Source organism: Muntiacus reevesi, chromosome 1, assembly GCF_963930625.1.
Source record: "Muntiacus reevesi chromosome 1, mMunRee1.1, whole genome shotgun sequence".
Classification (NCBI taxonomy): Eukaryota; Metazoa; Chordata; class Mammalia; order Artiodactyla; family Cervidae; genus Muntiacus; species Muntiacus reevesi.
The window spans coordinates 229,636,469-229,650,175 of NC_089249.1; the positions used below are offsets into that span (position 1 = coordinate 229,636,469).

At 43.3% G+C, this 13,707-nt stretch overlaps 1 protein-coding gene across 1 annotated transcript; it reads left to right on the forward strand.

The window, feature by feature from the left end:
• The first annotated feature begins 86 nt into the window (after positions 1-86).
• Positions 87-12,257, forward strand: IK (IK cytokine). The gene is made up of 20 exons (XM_065918709.1): positions 87-225; positions 793-859; positions 2,749-2,841; positions 3,359-3,418; positions 4,416-4,583; positions 4,809-4,923; positions 5,393-5,463; positions 5,552-5,598; positions 6,672-6,835; positions 7,743-7,851; positions 8,200-8,239; positions 8,401-8,620; positions 8,860-8,878; positions 9,343-9,421; positions 9,717-9,797; positions 10,380-10,437; positions 11,401-11,489; positions 11,669-11,777; positions 11,950-11,984; positions 12,069-12,257. The coding sequence occupies exons 1-20, from the start codon at positions 210-212 to the stop codon at positions 12,094-12,096; spliced, it is 1,668 nt and encodes a 555-aa protein (XP_065774781.1). The 5' UTR covers positions 87-209; the 3' UTR covers positions 12,097-12,257.
• The last annotated feature ends 1,450 nt before the right edge of the window (positions 12,258-13,707 follow it).

The following is a 13,707-nucleotide window of genomic DNA, read 5'->3' on the forward strand; positions in this document are numbered from 1 at the left end:
CAAGGGGCGGGGCTACGTTTAGCCAATGCCATAAAAGCATTACCAATCAACTCCTGCTCTGATTTCTCCGCCCGCGGCCGAGACGGAAAACCTGGGGCCCGAAAGGAATTGTGGGTGGTCTCCTGAGGTGCATTGTGGGGAAGTTCCTGTAGCGTCTGTGTTGTTACCGGATCCTCGGTCGTTGTTGGGGTTGAGACACCGCGGACGAAATGCCGGAGCGAGATAGTAAGGCTCGGTCATCTCTTCTTTTTTTCCCCGCGGGACTCGGGACATTTGGCGTGTTATTTTGGCCTTCAGAATTTAAGCCGTATATGTGGGGAGTGGGGCGGAGTGGAGGCGGGCCGAGAGTGTGACGCTTAGAGCCTGGCGAAGCAGTTGGGCCCCGAACGAGGCCGGGAAGCTCCAGATTGCCCCTGAATCTTGTTCTTGCCCCACCCCACGACAGATAAGATTTATCTGTGAACCTCCCCCAACCCCTGTCACTTAATTTTCAGTTACGTCAATTTATCTTTCGCGTAGTATCTTAGATGTCATGTTTAGGATTTCTTGGCTGATCCTCCAGCCTGGTTTAGGAGTCCCGTCCTCTGCTCTCCCGTAGCTGCTTGTATTTTTCTGCTTCAGCATTTTTTACATTGTATTGTCAATGTCGCGGTTGTTGACTTTTTTCTCCACTAGATTGTGAGCAAGTTGACAGGAAAAGACATCTGTATTGTTCACTACTGAATCCCCAAATTTTGCACAGGATCTGACTCTAAAGAGATTGATTGAATTAATATCAATTCTTTTTCTTAGGCGAGCCGTTCTCCAACCCCTTGGCTCCAGATGGCCACGATGTGGACGATCCTCACTCCTTCCACCAGTGAGTGTTTTGATGTAGAACCGTGAAAATGAGCTGGGGAATGAGCGAAGTGGTGGTGGTGATGGTGAAAGAATTCTCAATGTCTTGTCAGGAAGAATGGTCAGAGAATCATACCACTTGCCCTTTTATCTCTGTGAACTTTAACTGGGTCAGGCCAACTGCATTAAAGTGTTAGGGGGAAATAATGGCAGGGTGAGTGCTAATTTTTTTAAATTTATGTTTAAATTTTCATTATTTAGGAATTAATTTTTGTATAAAATTAAAACATCAGAATGAAGGCAATGGTATCTTTGATAACATACCCAATTTCAGTCCCTATTTTAGAGGTAACCACTTTACCTTTTTTCATGGCAGTGACAAGGACTCCTTTTTTTTTTTTAAGTTTGTCTTATGTCAGTTTAATTTGTAGATCTCTGGTACAGAATATAAGAGGATACAGGGAAAGTTTTTCCTACCCTGCTTGTTACCTACATACTTGTTGGCATCAAGCATACTAATAGCCAGTCCTACTTGATTCTTGTTCTGCCTCAGCAGCAACAGAGACCAACCTTCACCCTTAGTGTGATATTCAACTTCATCTTCCTCCCAGGCAAGATACCCTGCCTTCATTTTCCCTCACAGCTTGTCCTTTGGCTTTCTCTTAGCTCATGCCTTTTCTCATCAGTGGCCCTCCAATGAGAGCATGGGTCCTCAGACTACCTGGCAGGGAGAGGCATGTGAGGTTCATGTAGTAAGTGTCCAGATGGCTGGAGCTGGACTCTGTCACACAGTACACACAAGTGATTCCATACCGGTGCCACCAGCTGTGATGGCTGCACATCCCCCACATAGGTTTCAAAAATGCTGGTGGGTCAGGGCCAGGGCTCAGACCCTAAAATCCCACCCTCAGAACTCTATAGTATGGGATAGCTGTGTCCTAGTGACCCCAAGTGAAAATGTAGTCAGCCCCGAAGTAGGGATGCACACCTCTGCTGGAGGACTCCCTTCTTGACCTAACTCTAGTCAGGCTTCTGCAGGGTTTATGTTTTTTACCAGGTCTCCCGAACCCAGTTGTAGCAAAGAATTCTGTTAGGGTATGGAAAATACCATCAATCAATCAATCAGTGAGATCCAGTCACGCCTCTCGATATCTAATCAAATTCCTCTTCCACCCTACCTTTGATGTCTGAGTAATTTTCCGTAAATTCCCTTTTGTCTCTGTTGTATTCAGAGTTGAATTTTCATCCCTACCCCCTTTTGCAATAGTCTTAATTCCTATTTTCATAGTATTGAAGAGTCATTTTTGGGGAGACCTAGCAGGATTCTTTGCTATAGTGGGCTCAGCAGGCCAAGGAAGAGGCCTACTCTGAAGAGAGTTCCAAGGAAACTTACTTGAGTTTGGTCATTGTACCAGTTAAAATTATATTTTATACCATCAGTGCTATGTTCTCCACACTTGGGAAATACTGTCACAGTTTATTTATTAATAGTCTCCAGTGAGAGTTTAGATTGTTCCCAAGTTTTTATTATTTTCAAAACTAATTAGATCTCTTTTACAGGCCTTATGCACATAATGCCAGTAATTGACCAGGTTAAGTAGACATGAATGGAGTTGCTGCATCATAGGATATTACACATTTAGATTTTAAGAAAGATCCTGCCAAATTGTCCTCCTAGTTACCTGTACTGATTTATATTCCTGTTGGCGATACGAGAATATCCACTTCCCAAATTCTCACTCATTCTTGATTTATCAAACTTTTTAATCATTAGCACTGATGCATTAAAAAGGGCATGTCTTTGTTTTAATTTGTATTTCCCTGATTTCTAGTAAAGTGAAACCACATTTTTTACATACTCCTTTTCCAATTCTCTTCGGGTACTAATTTAAAAAAATTTTTGCCCTTTAGATCAAAACTCACTAATGAAGACTTCAGGAAACTTCTCATGACCCCAAGGGCTGCACCTACCTCTGCACCACCCTCTAAGTCACGTCACCATGAGTAAGTTCTGGGGTAATCCAATCTGTGTTCTGACTATTTCCTATGGAAAATTTATTGAACTAGATGTCTTATGAACTTGAAAGCCTTTTTTTTTTTTTGAAGTCCATGGTTGTGATTCTCTCCCTCTTGAAATTGAAGCTCCAGGAAAGACTGGGATGCTCTAGGGATCTCAGTTTTTCTCAGAGTATGTTCCATGGACCATTTGTTGGACCAACTAGAGTTGCTGCTGGTGCTTAAATAAGTAGATTTCTAGATCCATTCCAGCCCCACAGACTCAGATTCTAGGGCAGATATTTGGGTATATATAATTTTAGTAGTCTTTCACATGGTTGTGATACTTTCTAAAATTTGAGAATGACTCACCTACAAATATTGACATGGATCTCTGCCTGATTAAAACTGGACAGATTTTGCTTTGGTCAGTATTCTAGGCTTTTCTTTAATCCTCAAGGCCACTTCTTGGGATTTCTGGGGCTGTGGCAATATTTTGCTATCAGTGAATTTCTTTTTTTGCTAGAATGCCAAGGGAGTACAATGAGGATGAAGATCCAGCTGCACGAAGGAGAAAAAAGAAAAGGTAAAGGATTGGGTTTTTTGGTGGATGGTATTTGGGGGTAAGGAATAGGGGCTAGTTAGGAGCCAAGAGATTGAGGATTTCCTTTCTTGTCTTGAGGTTCTCTGCTTTTGTAGTGGAGAGGAATGGTATTTAGAATGACAGTTTATTGGGCAGTTTAGGGCTTTGGAGCTACCATGTGGTGTTTTAATCTCGCCTTTACCAGTTTCTAGCCTGGATATTCTTGGGCATTTTGCTCAATGTCTCTAATTTTCAATATTCTCATGGGTAGAATCAAGATAGTGATAATAATTTTTATTAGGTTGTCATGAGGATCAACTGTGACAGTTCATGTAAACACTTAGTACCATTTCCTGGCATATAGTAACCATCCAGTCAATCTTGGTTGCCACCATCATTGTCATTGCCATTATTTATATGACACCAAGCTTCCTGGATCTCGAACTTTACTTTTTCCTTTCTTCTTGAGGAGGACTGGTAAGAAATGGCTTATTTTCAGGTGAAATTTGGAAGGTGATAAACATTCAGGTGACTTTCTGGTTGCCATATGGAAAAGTCTCATACCTGTAGAGACTCAGTGATATAGTACTGGGTGATAGTGAAGGATTCTGAAGTAACAGATGGAATATACTGAGGTGACTTTAGAACAGCATATCTGTGAGCTGGAAGATGCTGTAGTTCTGATTTTGAGGACTGTCAGGAGGTGGCCAGGGACTTCCCTGGTGGTCCAGTGGCTAAGACTTCGCGCTTCCAATGCAGGGCACCTGGGTTCAGTCCCTGGTCAGGGAACTAGATCCCACATGCCCAAGTGACGATTGAAGATCCCTTGTGTCACAACTAAGACCTGGTGCAGACAAATAAATACTAAAAACAAAAAAAGAGGTGACCAGCAGTTCTGTCAGGACATATATGAGCTTTCAGCATAGAGAGTTGGATGAAGGTATAAAGAAACAGGCAGGAACAGGTTGAGCCTCACACATTTGCCTTTCCCTGGTCACAGTTATTATGCCAAGCTTCGCCAACAAGAAATTGAAAGAGAGAGAGAACTAGCAGAGAAGTACCGGGACCGTGCCAAGGAACGGCGGGATGGCGTGAACAAAGATTATGAGGAAACGGAACTGATTAGCACCACAGCTAACTACAGGGCTGTGGGCCCCACTGCTGAGGCGTGAGTACTGAGCGGGCCAGGGCATGATTCTCAGCATTGCAGAGTCATACAGCGGCAGTATGAATTCTTCTCATTTTCCTTGCTCTGGAAAGTCTTTTCCCCATACCAAGCCATTTCAAGAGGCACTTCCCGCCCACAAAGGATGGTTATTTTTTTTTCCTAGGCTTCATTTTTCAATTTATTTATTCAAAGGATGGTTCTTATGTGGTCTGTTTCATTCTCCAGGGACAAATCAGCTGCAGAGAAAAGAAGACAGTTGATCCAGGAGTCTAAATTCTTGGGTGGTGACATGGAACATACCCATTTGGTGAAAGGCTTGGATTTTGCTCTGCTTCAAAAGGTGAGCCTTGGTTGGTAGGTGGAGAGTAATACAACCAGGCTGAATGCTCTTGTTTAAGGGCCTAAAGGGTGACGAGGGAGACTGCTCTTAATTCAAACCATCTGAAAGGTCTAACGGTGACCCTTCTGTAGGACTAGTTGTTATTTGTCCATCAAGTCTCAGCCTCAGTTTTATCTTCTTGGGGAAGCAAACCTTCCCTCATCACCTAGGTATGGTTGTCTCCCCACTCCTCACCTCCTACTACCTGCACACTTGTGTTGCTCTTCTGTTTTATTTATAGCAGTTATCACACTTTGTTGTTTAATTGTTTAATTTGTCTGCATTTCTTTTCATAAGCCCCATTAAAGCAAGGACTATATTGTTTTCTTTAGTATTAAATTCTTAGTTCCTGGCATAGTGTGGCATAATGGTGTTCAGTAAAGATATGTAAAGTGAATAAATGGGTAAACCTTAAGTGCTTTCCTGTTAGGTACGAGCTGAAATTGCCAGCAAAGAGAAAGAGGAGGAAGAAATGATGGAAAAGCCCCAGAAGGAAACTAAGTAAGTAAACATTAGGGAGAGCTTGAGAGTTTAGAAAGGTGGGGCCAAACATAGAAACACATTTAGCAAGAATGTTCTGTCTTTTCAGGAAAGATGAGGATCCTGAAAATAAAATTGAATTTAAAACACGTTTGGGTGAGTACAGAATTTTCTGTCCTAGTGCCTCTGCATTCCAGATGACTTGTGGGGAATTTAGTGCTCTGGGCAGGATAGGCTTCCCTTCTCCCTCAACCTACTTTTATCTCTTTTTTTGTCCCTAAAGCGGGTAGCTCCCACATACTACTACTCTTAGTAGAACTCAGATGTGGAGTTATTCATTTAATATATATTACTAATGTCCCCAGTAGTTACTTCACATATATTACTAATGTCTCTGGGCTTCCTAGGTGGCGCTAGTAATAAAGAAACTGCCTGCCAATGCAGAAGATCCAGGAGATGCAGTTTCCATCCCTGGGTTGGGAAGATCCCCTGGAGGAGGGCATGGCAACCCACTCCAGTATTCTTGCCTGGAAAATCCCATGGACAGAGGAGCCTGGCAGGCTACTGTCCATAGTATGGGTCGCAAAGAGTCAGATACGACTGAAGCGACTTAGCACGCTCGCACGCACTAATGTCCCCTCAGTTAGACTGGAAGCTCTCTCAGATTTGGGCTTATCCATTAAGGGAGGTAGCATGGTTGGTGATTAAAAACTCCAAATTCAGAAACCTGCATTTGACTCCTGTGGTGAAATCATGCAAGGCATGTGATTTGGGGTGCAACCAACACAATTTCTCAGCTCCTGCTTGTCCACTTGCAAAAGGGGGTTAATATTCACCTCTTGGGATTATTGGGACAAAGAGAAATGATATGTGTAACATGCCCATCACATTGGGCATGTTGTAGTGCTATTTTTCCCCATCTTCAAATCTTTCATCAGTATTACCTTAAACTTCATCCTCCTTCCTCACAGGGCCTAATACAATGCTAGGCTCACAGTATTTAGAAGGCAATGTAAGAAGGGTGGATAAGAGCTCAGACTTTGGAGTTAAATGGCCAGGGTCCCATTCTTTGTTCTGTCTCTTAGTAGCTCTAGGAGTGCAGCAGTCAGATTAAGTGGTAGTAAATCACCTAACTCTCAGCGTTGGTATTTTTATCAGCTAAAAGTAAACTGCAGCTGTTGTTGTAGAAGGTTCTTATTGGCTACTTGCTGCTGTTTCTCTTTTTGTAGGCCGAAATGTTTACCGAATGCTCTTCAAGAGCAAAGCATATGAGCGGAATGAGCTGTTTCTTCCAGGCCGCATGGCCTATGTGGTAGACCTGGATGATGAGTATGCCGACACAGACATCCCCACTACTCTTATCCGCAGCAAAGCTGATTGCCCCACCATGGAGGTGAGTGACCCAAGTCCCAAGAGCCTGCCACGCAAGCCTTAAACCTGATAATCAGCCTTGATGTTGCTCTGAGCCTCATCTACCACATTTAACCAAGTCCTGTCCACATTTTAACCTCCCAAATCTCAGTTGAATCCATTGACTTTTCTGTCTCTGCTAGTAATGCAGTAACATTCCAGTCTTAGCCATCATCTCTTGCTGAAACTATTAAAAGAGGCTCCTAATTAGTTTCCACACTTCCACTGTTTCCCTTTCAGTATTGTATTTACTTCTATTATTATTGAGATGTAATTTGCATACCGTGCAATTCACCCCTTTAAATTTTACAATTCAGTGGCTTTTAGTATGTTCATAGAATATACTGTGAATGTATAACTGGCATCAAAGTCAATTGTAAAACATTTTCATAAAAATAAGAAGCATTTTCATCACCCTCAAATAGAAACCCTGTACTATATGGCCACTACCATTCCCCTTGTTTTTCCATCCTCTTTTCCACTATTTTTATACATGGCTAGAGTGATCATTCCACAACATGAATTTTGTTTCATCATGGTTTAGAAGCTTTTGATGATTTCTTACTGTTAGAATAAAAAGCAAAATCTTTATCATGGCCTGTCAGGCCCTAGCCTTTATCATGGCCAAAGGCCCTAGCCTCTGCAACCTGTTTTTACCACGCTTTCCTGTTTGTTCTCCAATCATCCTGGCTTTCTTGAATGTCCTAGATTCACTTTTGACCCAGGCCTTTGTATGCTGTTTCATCTGGCTGGAATGTCCTCTTACAATGCTTACTCTACCTGTCTTCACCTAGTTAATTTTCACCCATCCTTCAGTTTGTTAAAGTAAAAGAATGAATAAATGAAGAGAGTCCTGCTCAGTGGGATAACATTCTTCTTGGATTTTTCAGGCCCAGACCACACTGACTACAAATGACATTGTCATCAGTAAGCTCACCCAGATCCTTTCCTACCTGAGGCAGGGTACCCGCAACAAGAAGCTCAAAAAGAAAGATAAAGGTAATCTGGAGGGATAGGGAGAGGAAGCTTACCCTTTGAGGGGCATTTGAGGATGGAACCAAGGTCTTCTGGAGCCTTCTGTTTCCAGAACTTCGGGAGGCTCCTGGGGACCAGAGAAAAAGGGAGCGATGAATCATTAGGAAGGGGATAGTTACATCTGGGTTCTGTCTACTTGACCCACCCAGGAAGCAGTGGTCAGTTTTGAGGCATGGGGAGGGGAAGTAGGGATAGCTTTTGTTGTCCCATCTTTTAAAAAGATGTATAAAAGGGTATTGAGAGCTGGGGAGCATGGTGAGGCTGGGTGGAAATTAACTCAGGAGTGTTTTCCTTACTCTCTTTATGTTACAGGGAAAATGGAAGAGAAGAAACCCCCGGAAGCTGACATGAAGTATGTGTCCTAGCCCCTGACTCCTAGTCTGAGGGAAGAAGGTCTTCTGGGTTTCCTGTCTTTGGCATTTGGGGGAAGCCTTGGTGTGAGAATCTGGAGAAATGGTTGGGGGAGATGGAAATATGTGTGACTTTGTCAGCTTGGGATTTCTGTTTTCCTAGTATATTTGAAGATATTGGGGATTATGTGCCCTCCACAACCAAGACTCCTCGAGACAAGGAGCGGGAGAGATACCGGGAACGGGAGCGTGATCGGGAGAGAGAGAGAGACCGTGACAGAGAGCGGGAGCGAGAACGAGACCGAGAGCGGGAGCGGGACCGAGAGCGAGAAGAAGAGAAGAAGAGGCACAGCTACTTTGAGAAGCCAAAAGTGGACGATGAGGTGAGTGGGAGTCCTGGGCACCGGATGGAGGGGCTACCCGTCTTTGCGGCTGCCCAACCAGGTGTAGAACCCCCATGAGTTATATAGGTGCCTCATGGCTCCATAGCAGCAACTGGGTCAAGTAATCTGTCCTGGAAATGTGGGCAAGCGGTGGGGTAGCAAGTTGTTTCAAACTTGGGGGAGAGATGAGTGGGCATCCTTTTTGGTGACACTCACTTCAGTTTCTGTTTTCTTTCCAGCCCATGGATGTTGACAAAGGTGAGTTGTACCTGTGGCATCTTGCATTGGCTTTGGCAGTGCTGCTTTGTTCTGGACTGAGAGTCTGACTCAGTTCAGAGCTGCCAAGGGCAGGACTGGGGAACTTCTGATTCTGGGTTCTCGAAAGATCCATGTCTTGCTTTATGGGGTAGATAGAAGATAAGTGTGGAATTCACTCTTCCTGCACATGGTAGGCCATATTTGCTTTGTTTGATGTAATTCTCCCAGCTGTGGGGTTCTGAGGATGTGAGGCGGGTTGAGCGAAGGATATTCTGGGCACACGACTGCATCTCAAGAAGAGTAGCTCATTTTGAGTTGAAATGTGATTAAAACTTCATTAGTTAAAAAAGAATTCTGTTGCTTAAAAAAATGTTCTTACAAAAAGCACAGGTGGGAAGTGTGTTGTAGGGAAGAGGTTGTAAATTCCTTATTTCAGAGTCTAAACAGAGTTCTCTCTTGCGCAGGACCCGGATCTGCCAAGGAGTTGATCAAGTCCATCAATGAAAAGTTTGCTGGATCTTCTGGCTGGGAAGGCACTGAATCATATCCTTTATTTCAGTGTGTTCATGGATTCTAGCAAACTGTTCTCTTTTCATTCCAACTCCACCTGCTTCCCCATAACCACTATCTCTTATCTCCCACCCCCACATGTCTTGCTCTTATCTTTTTGTGCTGAATTTTGAAAAGGATGAAGTTATGATTTTCCACTTTTTCAAAGGACCCATTCACATTCTAGCCCTCTTTTTAAGAGTTTTCATGTTGGGGCTTCTAGCCCTTGGCCCTTCCTGCTTGAAGTTTTTCTGCTGTTGGTAGAATTATATTCTTTAATGTAACATATGCTGAAGAAGCCAGAGGACAAGAAGCAGCTGGGAGATTTCTTTGGCATGTCCAATAGCTATGCTGAGTGCTATCCAGCCACGTACGTGAGACTTTTTCTTTTAATAATAATCGTCACATAGCTTTTTATTTATTATTATTTTTTTTTATTTTTTTTTAATTTATTTTTGACTAATTTTATTTTTTGCTATGGTGGGTCTTTACTGCTGTGTGCGGGTGTTTTCTAGTTGCGACGAGCAGGGGCTACTCTCTAGTTGCAGTGGCTTTTCTTGTTGTGGAGGTCAGGCTCAATAGTTAGGACACACACTTAGTTGCCCCCCAGCATGCATGCGGAATCTTTCCAGATCAGGGATTGAACCTGTTCCCCTGCTTTAGTGGGTGGATTCATAAGCACTGGACTACCAGGGCAGTCCCGAGACTCTGTTGAAGAAGGCGGACTGGGATGACTGGAGAATAAGGTTGGGGGTAGTAGAAGTGAGGTGGAAATTTGACTTGCTGGAACCCAGAGGTACTTCTTACTGGATAAAGTATTCTATTAGGCTCTGTGTGGGAGGCCTAGGAGGGATGGCTATTCCTAGGCATATAGTTTTTTAGTAGGTAGGTTTCTGAATGAAGCATAGGTGTCTAGAATTCCACCATCTCTTAAACTTTTGATTTTTTTTAGGATGGATGACATGGCTGTGGACAGTGATGAGGAGGTGGATTATAGCAAAATGGACCAGGTGTGGAGCTGGAAGAATGGGTGGGAACAGTTACTGTTTAGCATATATCCTGTTTCCTCCTCCAAAACAGCTGTCATTTCCTGAGGCTCATCTTCCAGTCAGCTAGAGTAGTAGGAGCAATGGCATTGTGGGGTCTTGGGCAGCTTAACTGTTTTAAAGTGTCAAATGAGGTAGGGCCAAAAATATGTTTCTTTTTATTTCCTATAAAGGGCCAGGCTTTGACTTCCATCTTAGGCAGTAAGCAGGTCTTTAGTGCACACGTAGAAAAGGGCAGAAGGAATTTCAGTTTTTAGAAAATAACTGGCAGGAGAAGAAGGGAAATAACTTGAGTTTTATTATAGCCAGGATTGATATTTTCCTCTAACTTTTAAATAAACAAAAGCACCAAACACCAATAAAGGTGAAGAAGTGTCATGTAACTTTTTCCTTGTTCTCTCTTTATTTTTGTGCTTAATAGCATGGTTTAATTGTTTTGGAGCCTTGCTTAACCCTGGCTCTGCCAAGTATTAGTGTTGTGACCATGTCAAATTATGTTACTGCATATTCTTCAGTTTCCTCATTAGTTTCTTCTCTGAGCTTAGACTGGCAGAGAACTCTTAAGTTCTCTCAGAAGAGTTTCTGAGAGAATTAAATACAGTACATGTTAAGTGTGCAGAATATTGCCTGGCCCATAGGAGTGAGTGAAGTGAAAGTCCCTTACTTGTGCAACTCTTTGCGGCCCCATGGACTATATTCTCCAGGCCAGAATACTAGAGTAGGTAACCTTTCCCTTCTGCAGAGGATCTTCCTAACTCATAGTAAGTACATAGTAAACACTTATTATTGTTTATTAAGGTAGGATTTATTGATGATAAAACCTGGGATTATGGGAGAGCCTGGCTTTAATCAAGGGCTAAAATTTCATTTCCACTGACAACTCTTCCTTCCCTGCCCCCCCCCCCCCCCCATTCTGTCCTGAAACAGGGTAACAAGAAAGGTCCTTTAGGCCGCTGGGACTTTGACACCCAGGAGGAATATAGCGAGTATATGAACAACAAGGAGGCTTTGCCCAAGTGAGTCTTGGTACTAAATACAGCCAAGAGTGAGGAGAGGGATGGGGTGGTTAGAGGGTGTAGTCTGGCTGAAACATTATGAAATCAGATCTCTGCTCATAGGTCCTCTGGGAATATCTTGCTGCTGCTCTGCAACCTCTGATGCTTTCTTCCCTCAATTCCCCTTTTTTTCCCTTCAGAGCTGCATTCCAGTATGGCATCAAGATGTCTGAAGGGCGGAAAACCAGGCGCTTCAAGGAAACCAATGACAAAGCAGAGCTTGATCGCCAGTGGAAAAAGATTAGTGCGGTAAGTGGGACTGATTCTGGGTGGGAGAGCCTTAGCTGGGAAGACATACTGGCCCACAGATTCAGGAACCAAGCAAGGGGTTGGAGAGCCATGGAAGTAGGAGAGAGGTCAGCCTTGGATTTCAGGTGAGCTTAGACTGGCAGTCTGTCAACTATAACTGTTCTTCTTGCAGATCATTGAGAAGAGGAAGAAGATGGAAGCCGATGGGTGAGCAGCAACATTCTTCCTTTGTGGGACTGGTGAGAATTGCTTAGTATATTGATCTTACGTTCATTTCTCCTTCTATTGCAGAGTTGAAGTGAAAAGACCAAAATACTAAAATCTCTGGTTCCAACTCCAAGAATAATCTCCACAAGGATTTACTCCCCACTTCTTGCTTTATACAATTCCAAAAAAAAGTTGAAAGATTTTTGTGTGTGTGTGAATGTATATAAATTTTATTGTATAATGTTTTGATCCCATTAAAGTTGGTTAACCTGCTGTCTTATCTTATGTATATTGAGGGCCCAGGTACACCAAGAAGTCTACTAATCCCACTGATTGTATAAAAATCACATGGAAAAAGTCAGCTCAGTCCTTTACTGAGCTGTGCTTCTGTTAATAGATTTCTGGGCTGGAAGAAGCACAAGCTGGAATCAAGATTGCCAGGAGAAATATCAATAACCTCAGATATGCAGATGACACCACTCTTATGGCAGAAAGTGAAGAGGATCTAAAAAATCTCTTGATGAAAGTGAAAGAGGAGAGTGAAAAAGAAAACTAAGATCCTGGCATCTGGTCCCATCACTTCATGGCACATAGATGGGGAAACAGTGGAAAGTGTCAGACTTTATTTTTTGGGGCTCCAAAATCACTGCAGATGGTGATTGCAGCCATGAAATTAAAAGACGCTTACTCCTTGGAAGGAAAGTTATGACCAACCTAGACAGCATATTAAAAAGCAGAGACATTACTTTGCCAACAAAGGTCTGTCTAGTCAAGGCTGTGGTTTTTCCAGTGGTCATGTATGGATGTGAGAGTTGGACTGTGAAGAAAGCTGAGTGCTGAAGAATTGATGCTTTTAAACTGTGGTGTTGGAGAAGACTCGAGAGTCCCTTGGACTGCAAGGAGATCCAGCCAGTCCATCGTAAAGGAGCTCAGTCCTGGGTGTTCATTGGAAGGACTGAAGCTGAAACTCTAATACTTTGGCCACGACATGCGAAGAGTTGACTCATTGGAAAAGACCCTGATGCTAGAAGGGATTGGGGGCAGGAGGAGAAGGGGATGACAGGATGAGATGGTTGGATGTCATCACTGACTCGATGGACATGAGTTTGAATAAACTCTGGGAATTGGTGATGGACAGGGAGGCCTGGCGTGCTGTGATTCATGGGGTTGCAAAGAGTCGGACACGACTGAGCGACTGAACTGAACTGAACTAAAGCAATATATATAGTAACCAGGATACCCAGTGGAGAAGGGACGAATGACACTCACTGATAGCACAGAAAAACAAGGATTATTGGTCTTAAATATCAGACTCATCTGGGGATCTAGTCTTAGGGTAGAGGTTCTCTGGGACTTAAGGTTAGCCCAATGGGCTGCCAGTCTGATCCCAAGGTTGTGCACGACTGGGCTCTAGGTGAAGGCACCTGATGAGAAACACTTCTGGGAACAAAAAAAAACCTTTCACAGATTTATGCCCTCCTTGGATCTTCAGTAATTCCAAGCAGAAATCACTGCTTACTGGGTTGGAAGGGAAGTGAGGAATCCCTCACTTGAGGAATCCCTATCCTAGATAAGAGGGGTTTGGTGCCCTTCAACACACTGAACAGTTTGTCAGGGCCTAAGTGTGGGCTCTCTGGCTTTCAGCTCACTCCTTCACCATCCCTTTCTTCTCAGCTTACTGCCAGCACTTTGGTACTTGTCAACAAAGGTCACTATTTCTGGC